Genomic DNA, 12,869 nt, shown 5'->3' with positions numbered 1-12,869 from the left:
AACTTCTTCCACCTTAAAACTCCCTTTCTTCTCCTCAATTCTCAGCTCTCTTTTCTTCCTAATCTCTCTCTCCCTCTCTCTCTAAGGATTTCTGATTGTTTGGTAGTTTTTTTGGTTTTGAGGATGGCTCAGAAGACGGGGAAAGAGGAGACGGAGTTCAAGGTAGTACCTGAGACGATAACGCTTTGCGTCAACAACTGCGGCGTCACCGGGAATCCGGCCACCAATAACATGTGCCAGAAATGTTTCAGCGCCACCACCGCCGCCGCAGGCTCGTCGTCCGCCGCGATCCATCATAAATTCGGCGAGAAACAGCCTAGATCTGGCTTCAGGAGGTTGTCGCCGGAGAGGACGAGTCCGGATCTAAAGAGGCGAGAGGATCGGACGGTTGCGCGTGGAGAGAAAACTGTCGAGGAGGAGGAGGAGGAGGAGGAGAATCGGTCCCCTCCTGCTAAGAGAGAGGTGAATCGGTGCTCCGGCTGCCGGAGGAAGGTCGGATTGACGGGATTCCGGTGCCGATGTGGCGAGCTCTTCTGCGGCGAGCACCGGTATTCCGACCGACACGACTGCAGCTACGACTACAAAGCCGCCGGCCGAGACGCGATCGCGAGGGAGAATCCCGTCGTGAAGGCCGCAAAAATCGTTAAGGTTTGAACGTGACGAGACGTATAAAATACGCACATCAAAACGGAAAAAGGATCGGTCGACGCTCTCTTCGATCTCTGCAGCTCATATCGTTCTTCTTGTCTGTTATAAACAAAAAAAAAAATCGGATAAAAGATGGTCGAAGAAAACTTCGCTACGATTAATATTGTTTTCTGATTTGATCTTAAGGATTGTAGCTTTACGATTCCTAATTAGAATTTCATAGATTTTAATCTGTTGTTAATGAATTCTCATCCCCTTCCAAACCTCTCTGGTTTTCACCGAAAATTCGCCTCCGATTTTCTCACCAAGTAGACCGACCTGTTCATCTTAAGGTTACATGCCGTAAATTTGACTGGCTCATGGGGGCAGTCTTGTCATTACACCTATGATTGAGACGAACTTGTTGTCATGACTCGTGATAAAATAGTAGTGAATCGCGAGATATTAACGAACGGTCAAGAGATATACACCACCGCGATATAGCCTCTAAACGGAGGATCACTAGTACAAATTTGCACATCAACTACACTATATATATAAGATTCTAAGCTTTTCGCGACACCCTTATAAGATTCTTTATATATATATATATATATATATATATATATATATATATAGTAAGATATATAATAGGATTACTATTGATAAGGATTATTCTTCGATTATGATCATAAGGTCAAAAAAAATTACAAAAAACACTTTTGGTTGACCCTGTGTGCTGTGAACATGATTACACAACCAAGCTCGTTATACAAGACTATTACATATAATCCTCTTAGTTAATCCTGTTACATAAATTTTTTGTGTGGTTTGAGAGCTATATATTAGTATATTACACATAGCCTTTTCAGTTGAACATGACATACAAGATTATGTGTGATTTGCAAGCTATATGATACATAAGTCACATTATTGTGCACTGCCTCGTGCGTGGTTTACACACTATTTATACATTGGGATTGAAATACGCTAGGTCAAGCCAATTTTTAGATAATTAAGTCTGAGACCTGCTATAGAAATCTAAGGCATGAGCTTGAGTCTGGATCTGTATGTAAGTTTGTTGTCAAATTCAAATTCAAATTGTCAATTAAGTAGTTAATTTGTTCGTGAGCGATTTAGATTTGAGAATTAAATGTGATAAGATTTTAAAGATTGTGAGACTAAATATAAAAAAAAATTAATAATTAATACGGAGTAATTAAAAGTAAAAAATGGTGGTAAGATCACAAGTGAAAAAAGCTTCATATATATTTAATAAAGACATAAAAAGTAAATAATAAAATGAAACAATGTTATCAGGTCGGTGTTGTAGTGAAAAAAGCTGCAAAAAGCCTATAAAGGAGAAGGGCATTGTCAAAATTGTCAGAGCCATTTACATTGTTAGGCAAGTAGTTGAGACTTTAATTCCAACATCCAACTAATCTTTTTATTTTCTCCTTCCAAAGACTCAACCTCAACTTTAAAGACCTTCTACTACGACCCGACAAAATATTTGGGAGATTTTTTTATTTTCTTGATTCAACTTTAAGGTTGTCGATATTTTGAAGCCTCTTAATCATGTTGGTCTAAATAAACTCAAATCCGGATAATTTTAGTCGTTGAATAATTAATTTGATAAAAATAAAATTTTAAATTTGATTTCATGTAAGGGTTATCTATTAATCATAACCTTCCAAATAAAAGTCTAAAAAAAAAAAAGAGCCAAAGCCAGTAGCATTCAAAAAAAAATAATTATTTATTAATATTCTTTGTTTGAGACAATTTAAATTGTATTATTTATTTGTGATCTTTTATTAATTAGGTTACAAAATGTATTTTACATCTAAATAACGACTTTAACCTACATGATTATTTAACAGCAACAACAACAAAGATTAGTAAATTGATGTCAGTAAGCTACATAAGAAATATGAGCTGGTTTATTTTATTGTGATTTTTAATCAACAGAGGTCATAAGAATGGTGTTATTTATAACGCATGATCGAATAGTGGTTACAAACATTTTTAAAAATCAAAGTAAATTGGTGCTTGAAAAAGATGACTATATAAATGAAGTATGATTTTTATATCAGAATCTTAAAAGTTTAATTCTTGTCAATATATATGTATATATATTTTTTTATCGAATTCATCATACAAAGCTATGATAAAATAGGATGACTGGATGAGTAAAAGCTTGTAAACAATGGCATGCAGGAAACGGAAGGCCCCACTTTCTTTATGGGCTTTTAGTATCTATTCAAATCATGAAATAATCTTTAAGGGACCATGTCATCCAAATTTTGGCACTAAAATAGAAACTTTCTTTCTTGGATGCTCATCAAAGCAATACCATCTCCTGGCCCATATCCTATATATCTTTTTTTTTTTTTTTTTTTTAAATAATTGTATAATTTTACCTGATTGGTTATAAGAGCATCTATAATAGTGGGTTTTTTTTTTTTTTTGATCTTTGAAGAGTTTTTGTAAGTATGATTAGGAAAGAGAAGGGAAGGGAAAACAAAAAAAAAAAAACCTGACAGCTGACACGGAATTTAAAGGTCATTCAATCTTTGTCTCGACAGGAGTAGAGTTGAATTTGCTGATAATGTTGCTCTTAGAGGTGTTCACCCATGTGGTTGGCACTATGTACTCAAAATACCATATGTGTGAATTCTTTATTAGGTCATGATGAACAAATTAAATTCACGAGTAATAATGAAAATATAATTTAAAAATATTTTATTTAGTATGAAAAATACTCTATGACGTGAATAGAGATGATACGTTATTTTTATCCTGTGAATTTTAAGAAAAAATCAGCATCAAAATATTTTTCATTAAAAAAAAAAAACATTCTTCTTAAGGTTCATGCATTAGTATGAGGTAGACAAATTGTATTGATATTTGGTTGATAATTGATTGATTAGGGGCACGTTGGCTTCATTGATTTGAGGGTGACATGAAGGGAATCTGGTGATTAGTACTCCATTAAAGAATTATTGAATTTTCTTTGAAAAAAAAAACTAATTATTTAATTATTAGTTGCGAACTTTGCCTAAGTGCGAAATCTTATCTAAAATATATTGCTGGACTACTCTAATGAAACATTACTCTATCTAAATTTATTGATTATCTAACCTTTTTTTTAATATAAATTTTATATTTATATCTACTCATAAATTGATTTATTTTTATTTTTAAATTATTCAGAAAAATTAATGATTTCATGCAAAAAGATCAGAAAAAAACAAGAAATTAAAGTGAATAATATTTGTCACAGTTTATTCATGAGTATGGAAGGGAGGGAATTGAATACAGCTTGAACATGACAAGCAACCTCGGAAAACAAGGTTATTTGGCTACAAGATTCCGGTCAGGATACCCCATGCCGGCCGGCCGCCGGAGGTTTGTATATATTCTACAAGTGAAGAAACTAATCGCCGTAAATTCGTAACAATTTAATTCATCATTCTCTTGCCTCTTTTTCTTTCGCCCATCACGGCGGCCGTGAGCGTCGGGATGCTCTGTTCATGCCGGAAAAAGTTGTCGGGATCGACCTTCGTCTTCACCTGGACCAACCTGTTAAAGTTGTCTTTGTAATACATGTTCCCCCACGCGCTGGCCTGCATGAGTGTAGCGTCGTCGCCGCTCTTATTGCTGCCCAGATCGAGGTCTCTGTAGTTCACGTACGCTTGTCGGGGGGAACTGGAAACGTAGCGTGTCATGTACGCGTGGAGCTTTCTGATCCAGTCGATGTGACGCGCCGCCGCCTCGTCGTCCATTTCTTCCCAGAGCGTTAAGTACTGGATCTTGTAGATGACGCCTTTCCGGTGGGGGAATGGGGTGGCGGATTCGGAGATGTTGGCCATCATGCCGCCGTAGGGGTTCCAGATCGTCAGCGGCGAGTCCTCGGCGAGGAGGCGCTTCCACAGGCCTTCCAGCCCGGTTTGTGGGATGGGTTTTGTGACGAAGTCGGATTTGGCTTTGAAGTAGTTTTTGAAGAGTGGTTTTCCGTCCAGGAGAACTTCCGGCGGCGTGTTTGTTGGGAATCCGGCGATGTAGAGGATGGACTCTATCCAGCTCATTTCTATGCAGTCATGTTTGGTTAATCCCAGTTCCGGAAAGCTCTGCTCCATTACCTGTAACCACATAATCCACATAATAAACATATTTAGTAAATTAGTCTAAAAGATGATTACTTACCAAATAACCTTTAACCGTATAATTTATTTTTTCAAAAAAAAATTCAATATTTTTTAAATTTAGCGTTTTGGAGCACTGAACTAACTATGTCAACAGTAACCTCAATTCATAAAATCAATAGTATATAAGTTCCTGCATAGGCAGCTCAACTGGTCATAAAGGTGAAAGTTAGAAAGAATGACCAGGAATCAAGTATCACCAGTGACAGTGTGGGAGTAACATCTCAAAGTGAGAAGTGTGGGCAGTGAGCAAATGTCTAGCCTTTGTGGTTCATTTATATAAGTTGTTAAATTGAGTAAAGAAAAAAATTGGAGAACTCTTATACCAATCTCTTATAAATAACCAAATTGTCCATAAAACCTTTATACTAACCTCCCATCAAATTAATGATCATTAAATTACCTATTTGGACCAAATTCTTTAATTTAATTGACTTAAACGTTACTGTTTCAAAAAAGATTGAATTAAAACGTTACCTGGAGGAGTCTGTCGGCTCCGCCGAGGAACAATGCGTTGTAGGCGGTTTGGACGGTCCGGTTGGCGGGTCCGCCGCCTCCGTTTACCACCGATATCTCCACCCGGATGAAGAGATCCTCGTCGATTTTATCGGCGATGTTTTGCCACTTGTACAGGATTTTGGTGGCACCCTGTTCCAGAGTTTTTGGAACGGTGAAAACCGTCACGGTCTCCGGGACCGGGACTAACCTTAACTTCCACGACAGTATAATCCCGAAATTGCCCCCGCCGCCGCCTCTGATCGCCCAAAACAGGTCCTCCCCCATGGCTTCCCTATCAAGAATCTCCCCGTTCGCGTCGACGATTCTGGCGTCCAAAACGTTGTCAGCTCCGAGGCCGTACTTCCTCATCATGGCACCGTACGCGCCGCCGGTAATGTGTCCACCAATTCCCAAACTGGAGCACAGCCCGGCGGGGAAGCCATGGACCTTACTCTTCTCCGATATCCTGTAATACACTTCTCCCACCGTCGCCCCGGCCTGCGCCCACGCCGTGTTCGCCGTTATATCCACCTCCACCTCGCGCAGCCGGCCGAGGTCCACGATCACGAACGGCGACTCCGTCTCGGAAATATACGACACCCCTTCGTAATCATGGCCGCCGCTGCGCACTCTGAGCTCAAGCCCGAGGTTTTTAGTGCAAACCACCGCCGCCTGCACGTGGGCCTCGGAAAGCGGGGTGAATATAATCTGCGGCTTCTTGATCGACGGCTCGAGGCACCGGAGATTCTGGGCTGTGGAGTTCAGAACCGCCGTGAAAGCCGAAGCATTATTCTGCGGGGTGAAGAAAGCGTCGGAGAACGGGACAGAGAAGCCGGATTTGGTGGAAATGCATTGGTAGAACTTATCGTACAGTGACGATGAATCTGCGAAGGCCGCCGGAGTTGACAGCACAAGAATGAACAGTGAGAGAAAAACAGAGTTTAAGGTTGCCATCAGGCTCTGTCTGTGTTGCTGTTTCTATGTTGTTTGGCGATGTAGAGAGTTTAAGGTTGTCGTATATATAGGAGAAGATGATGACTTGGGTGATATAATGCAAACGTCAAAGTTCAAGATTTGATTTTGCCTCTTCAATGCAATTTTTAAAATTATTATATAAGAATAGTGATAATAAATTTTACAATCTTTCGAAAATATGTAATGGATGAGATAATAAGGCTTGAGTGGTCCGTCATCATAGAGTGGTCTACCAGGCCTAACAAGTGTAAATTCCTATGACTATTCGATCTATAGAAGTGATTAAGTCATATTGGAAGATAATTTTCTCAATAATTAAATATTGGAAGAAGACAATTAATAATAATCACACATTTATAAAAAATAATCAAATCAACCTAAATTAATTTTTTTTAAGACCTAAATTAGTTCCTATTACCAAAAAAATATCATCTTTCCTAAATCACATCTTCATCTCACAAATTATCATAAAAAAATATATACTCAAGTACCAATGTACCATAATGAGTCTCTATTACCACATCCACACCTCCCTTAAACATGAGACTCTATACAAAATTATACATGTACAAAATTTCTTGCAAAGATAATGAATTTAAATTTGACAATTAACACTATCAAAAGAGACTTATGATTTTCAAGTGAAAAATACTGTGTCTATTTATTTTTTCTTTAATTGTTTATATTTAATTTTATTATTCGATCAGTAATGTTTACTAGCGGCCGGGCGACGGTCCAAAGGTTAGGTTTTGGTGAGTGGTGTAGGAATGATAGATAATTGCATTAAAAGAAGATTATTGTTTACCAAAACATAGTTTAATCAACATTTGTCCCAAGATGTTGCCACTTTTGACCACCTAACTAACTTTAATTTGTGTTTATCTGGTCTTCATATGATGAGCGAGCTATAATTCTACCGCATTTCTTGCCTTCCAACATAGTAATTGAACTGGAATGGTGTCTTGTCTCTATTCGTATCTTCAAACCCATAACTTTGGTAATATGGTAAAAATTCGTCTATTTTTTTTTTTAAAAAAAACTTTAATATTATAAAATTGAAGAACATATCATTCCAAATGTAAGGATAAATTATACCAACACAATCCGCTATTGCAAAATATAGTCCAAACTTTCCAAAAACCAACATGCCGGCCTCTTGCTAACCAATATGAATTGCATAGTCGATCATTAACTTCTAGATGAATATATATAGTACAATATTATTTCAACTTTCTTCTTAATATAAGCTTACGGAAAATAAAGATATGTAATATGCTAATATGGATTTCTCTCTCATTAAGATTATCAACAAGAGTGTTCTTAATTTTATTTTTTATATATATAAAGAAACTCGATCTCTAGAACTACGTCAATGAACCCTTTATCCCAAGCAACTCGGGAGTCCATGATAACTTGTTCAAACCTACAAAACCATTTGCCACTTGATCTCTTGATGGCTCTTTGTCACTTCTGTTAGTGCCTGCGCACCACAAAACATCCCACGTTTCGTTTGATAAAAATAAATAAATTTTTTAAAAAGTTTTACGTCACCCATATAATCACGTACTAATACTTATTTAAAACATGTTATATCTTTTTATTATTTATAATAGTAGACACGATATTTTCTTGATCTGATAACGTAAAACTTTTATAAATGTTAACATCGTTACTTTGAAAAAGGAAGTAAATGAGTCAATCTTGGGGTTTTGTCAAAGCATGGGTGTGAAGACTAATCAACACGTACTCCTAAAACGTGGGGTTGAGGGAAACATAATCAATTAAGCTAAGGAAGACTATGGTGGTTTTGCAATGGCGTATTTATTTGCGGGACTGGCGCATATATGTTGGCCAATATATGTTGTAATGTTCAACCAAGCCAAGTGCTCTGAGCCAAGATTTAAATGCATAATGAGAATCTTCCCTTTTCACATTTGGGCAAATAGTCAATAGTCTTTCCATTCAAAAAGGCTTATTTGTTTTTTCGATCAATTCTAGATATCCTTATCATTAATCAATTCATAATGATATGCTCATTACTTAACCACAACACATCACATAGTAGATAATGATCTCATTACTTAACCACAACAGATCACATAGTAGATAATGACAAGAGCCCGCATAAACAGCTCAATTGATTCTTGGTGGTAGATTAATATATTGTAGACAATGACACAATATTAAGTTTTGATAGTGGCAGTGTGAAAGTTTCACCTAATGTGATGAGCTCCTTGAGAGCATGAAGTATTAATTTTTCTACTTAATATGCTATTAAGTTATCATGATTTTGTTTTTTGAAAGGAAGTTATCATGATTTATCTTTTCACTATCATAAGTTTGCGGGCCGCCCGCCCTAAACCTCCCTACAGTGGGGTGAGTTAGGACCTAAAATTTCTTATTCACATGGGATTAGCGGGCTGCGGGTAACCCATGGACTCACTATATATATATATATATGTATATATATACACATATATACATATATATATATATATATATATATATATATATATATATATATATATATATATATATATATATATATATATATATATATATATATATATATATATAATTAGGTTCTGGTGCGGTTAAGGTGCCAGGTGCGGTTGTGCGGTTTAATCTGGGCCATTCATCTTGCTTAAATCAACGTCTAGGATTACCAAATTTTTTTAAAAAAACGCGGTGGTAATTTTGTAATTTTTGCATCTAGGTCAAAATTAAGGTGAGCGGATTTGTGATTAATATGCGTGAGGTTTGTGCGTAAGGTGCGTGAGGTTTGTGCGTAAGGTGTGTGAGGCTTGTGCTTAATGTGCGTGGGGTTGTGCTTGATGTGAGTAGTTGTTAAAACTTAAAGTCTGTGAGTTAATAATTAAAGTGCGTGAGTTATGTGCTTAATGTGCGTGAGGTTGTGCTTAATGTGTGCGAGTTTTGTACTTAATGTGCGTGAGTTTGTGCTTAATGTCAATAGTTGTTGAAACTTAAAGTCTGTGAGTTAATATTTAAAGTGCGTGTGTTTTGTGCTTAATGTGCGTGAGATTGTGCTTAATGTGTGTGAGTTTTGTACTTAATGTGCGTGAGTTTGTGCTTAAGATCTAACACTTAAGGTGCATGTTTCTATCACTTAAGGTGCGTCATTTTTAGCTTATGCTTCTTTCTTCCAGACACGCGTTTTTTTTTTTTTTTTAAATTTTCATTGATTTGAGCCGTTGATCTAAATTTGATCAACAGCTCAGATCTAACTGCACAACCGCACGGGAAGCTATACCCGCACCTGAACCCTTCCATATATATATATATATATATATATATATATATATATATATATATATATATATATATTATTTTTTTTCAAGTTGGTTCGCGGGACCCATGAACTCGCATGAGGTGGCTTAGGGTTGAAGAATTAACCCTGTTTGGTAAATGACTGTTAGCTGATAGTGTTAGCTATTAGCTGATCTGATTGAGTTAATTAGAAGGTATAACTAGCATTAGCTGATTGTAGAAATGTGTTTGGTAAATTAACTGTTTGCCGATAACTGTTTGGTATAATTTCTTTTCTCAAAAAGCTAATTGAAAAAGTTGTTTTGAGTAGCTTTTTGAATTTTAGCATTTTAGAGTACAAAAAGCTAATTAACCAAACACTTATATTGATTTTATTTTTAAACCAAGTCAAACAATTAATAGTGGTCAAATAAGTCAAAATTGATCTATAAGCTAACTATTTTACCAAATAGAACCATAGTCTAGCATGCAAGCTAACCCGCAAAAATTAAAACCCGCAGTAGAATGGTCCAGTCCGAATTGCTACCCCTAATTGTTAAGATGAAACAACGCCCAACACTATGTTGAAAGTTATAGATGATATTAAATGCATAACTGTATTTTATTATACTTGTATAACAATCAATATCAGATTTGATCATCCAAGTCTCCATCAAACAAGATGTCTAGCAAAAACATAATCTCTCATGTAGCCATTAGAGATCGACCCGTTAAATTAATTGAAATTAACCAATCATACATAGAGGAGATGCGCGTGATATTACAAGAAAACAACAAAACACCAACAAATTTAATCTTTGAGTTAAATAGCTATATCTTATATACCTACCTACCTATAAACTTCCGTGTTTTAATTAATTTACCAACGGAGAACCCAACCCAATACCCACGTACAATCCACTCCACAACACGTAGAAAGTCTAGAAGACACAAATCACATGCAACTACGCAACGTAACTCAACTATATTACATTAATTAGGTGCCTTTCAAGCATTTGCTACCGAAATATTTGCGTTGAAGCAGCATTTTAAGGTTGCCATTACGCACTGTCGGCACAACCCCAAAACTTAACCTTCTACTTCACTAATCATCATCATCACTACGTACTTAATCACCATTATTTTTTTATTAATTAATTAAATTCTTCAGTTAATTGTGTCACTTTCCCCAAACGTCAAAGTCATCGTGGGGCTGTGTACAATAATGTTTGAATATAACACAACATTTATCACCTAACTGTTTACTTCCTCTACGTACTGTTGTCCTCGCAGCCTATATAAAATTCAACAAGTTCGTTGGGATGTGATGATGCTTGTAGGCCTATCCATGAATGCCATTTATTGTGGATCTGAAACGCGGGAACGAGGAATGATAGAACATAAGACACTGTTGGAAATTATGAAATTTTCGACCACTTGAAAATAATCTTAAATCAAGTCGAAAGTCTTGTTCCGACCACTTTTGGTATCCGGAAAAACCTTTATTGCTATTTCTGACCACCTTTTATTTTTGACTTGATTTAAGATCACTTTCAGGTGGTCGGAAATTTCATAATTTCCAACAGTGAGACAAGGAAATGTAAGATACGAAATGTGAAAAACACGTACAAGTATAAAATTATACATATATGTATCTGTAAATATTTTTCTTTAATTAAGTATACCGAAAATATTACTTTTTATATATGCAATTATAACTTTTTCCGTTCATAACACAAAGACACAAAAAATTATAACATAAGATACATACACATGTTATATATTTACTTATTTTTTTCAAATCGATCTGATTTAGGTACAAAATTTGTGTTCATAGACACAGAATTTCATAACATACACAAGACACAGATCGAAATTCATAACATAATACACAACTATTAATTTATTTCAGGTACAGAATTTTATAATACAAAACATGAAAACTCATAATATAAAACACATACTCATGTACACTTGTACGGAGTAAATAAATAAAAATGATGCAATAAAGTCGTCAACATGTCGTAATTCTTTTTTTTTTTTTTTTGTTTGTTATTTTGTATTATATTATTCTCAATACAGTCCCTTTCAATATTTGATCTCATATTATATTAAGAATTTATGATATGCAATTGTGAGCTAGCTTGATTTTATTTTTACGTTAAAATATTTGAGATATTTTTTAAATTTCAAAGATAGTCAAAAACATAAATTTTCAGTTTTTAGTTGTGTTTATTATAAATATAAATAAGTTGTGAATAAATTTTAGTTGTGTTTATTAAGTCGTCGTCGAACAAATAAACAAATGTAGTAAAAAATAATTTGGTTGAAGAAGTTACCTGATTAGAAGAAACAAGATATGAGGTGGAGTGAGAGCATGTGAGAAATGAATACGATAAACTAAAACGTTATTATTATGAGTTTTAAACTTTTAAATATGATTTCACATTCATAAAAAAGCGCAAAACAAAAGTGTTTTCTAATTAATTCCAATCCCAAGCTTCAAAACTATAGAGAAAAATGATCATGATGTGCAAAAAAACATAGAAAAATAAGAATAAAAACAGTACACTTAATTAGATATATACACTCAAAGATATTGTACGATTCTTGCACCAATAATGCACGATATATAAGTTCATATATTCTTGTATGTTTCTCTTCTTTCTTGGATCCATGAGGTCATTAGAAGTCACATACTTCTTCACTATGGCGTCAACATCTTCTTGAGAATACTGCTTGGATTTTTTGCCAATTGAATCGAGAAATTGTATCAATGGCTTTGAACCCCATCCAAGAAACTCCAATTTATTATTGCTTATGGATTTTCTCTTCTTGTTCTGAACCTCCATCTTAAGCTTGTAACAGTCACAATGATAGCCTTGGAAATTTGTGACATGGCGGGTTAACACAAAAAAGTGATTGGTAACGTCGACCACATTAACTGGTAATCGGTGATAATGAAAAACAATTTTACTAGTCATAAAAGTGGTCGGAAACGTGTTTCCGACTAGAAATCTTAAATTTTCAATAGTGTCTAGCATAAAAATAAATAAATTGTGAATAAAATATTATTATAGGTAAATGTAGACGTAGATAGATTAATTTTCAAAATTAGTGATTGAAGGAGCAAAGTAACACCCAAAATTAAACATAAATCATCAAACAAAAAGTGGAACAAAAAAAACAAACAAACAAATCAAGTGCAAAATCATTGAACAAATAAACAAATGTAGTAGAAATTAAATTTGGATGAAGAAGTTACCTGATTGGAAGAAACGAAGCCTGAGGCGAAGT

At 35.1% G+C, this 12,869-nt stretch overlaps 2 protein-coding genes across 2 annotated transcripts; one reads left to right on the top strand and one right to left on the bottom strand.

Moving 5' to 3' along the window:
• LOC109155729 (zinc finger A20 and AN1 domain-containing stress-associated protein 5-like) lies at positions 1–911 on the top strand. Its single transcript, XM_019303366.1, has one exon. It carries the CDS (start codon positions 124–126, stop codon positions 652–654), a length of 531 nt encoding a protein of 176 aa, XP_019158911.1. The 5' UTR covers positions 1–123; the 3' UTR covers positions 655–911.
• Positions 912–3,871: 2,960 nt separating this feature from the next.
• LOC109155723 (berberine bridge enzyme-like 15) lies at positions 3,872–6,330 on the bottom strand. The gene is made up of 2 exons (XM_019303353.1): positions 5,310–6,330; positions 3,872–4,769 (listed from the first exon to the last, which is right to left on the bottom strand). The coding sequence occupies exons 1-2, from the start codon at positions 6,282–6,284 to the stop codon at positions 4,089–4,091; spliced, it is 1,656 nt and encodes a 551-aa protein (XP_019158898.1). The 5' UTR covers positions 6,285–6,330; the 3' UTR covers positions 3,872–4,088.
• Positions 6,331–12,869: the final 6,539 nt, after the last annotated feature.

Source organism: Ipomoea nil, unplaced genomic scaffold (assembly GCF_001879475.1).
Source record: "Ipomoea nil cultivar Tokyo-kokei standard unplaced genomic scaffold, Asagao_1.1 scaffold2704, whole genome shotgun sequence".
In the NCBI taxonomy this organism is placed as follows: Eukaryota; Viridiplantae; Streptophyta; class Magnoliopsida; order Solanales; family Convolvulaceae; genus Ipomoea; species Ipomoea nil.
The sequence above is the reverse complement of the archived record's forward strand: the minus strand, read 5'-3'. Positions and strand labels throughout refer to the sequence as shown.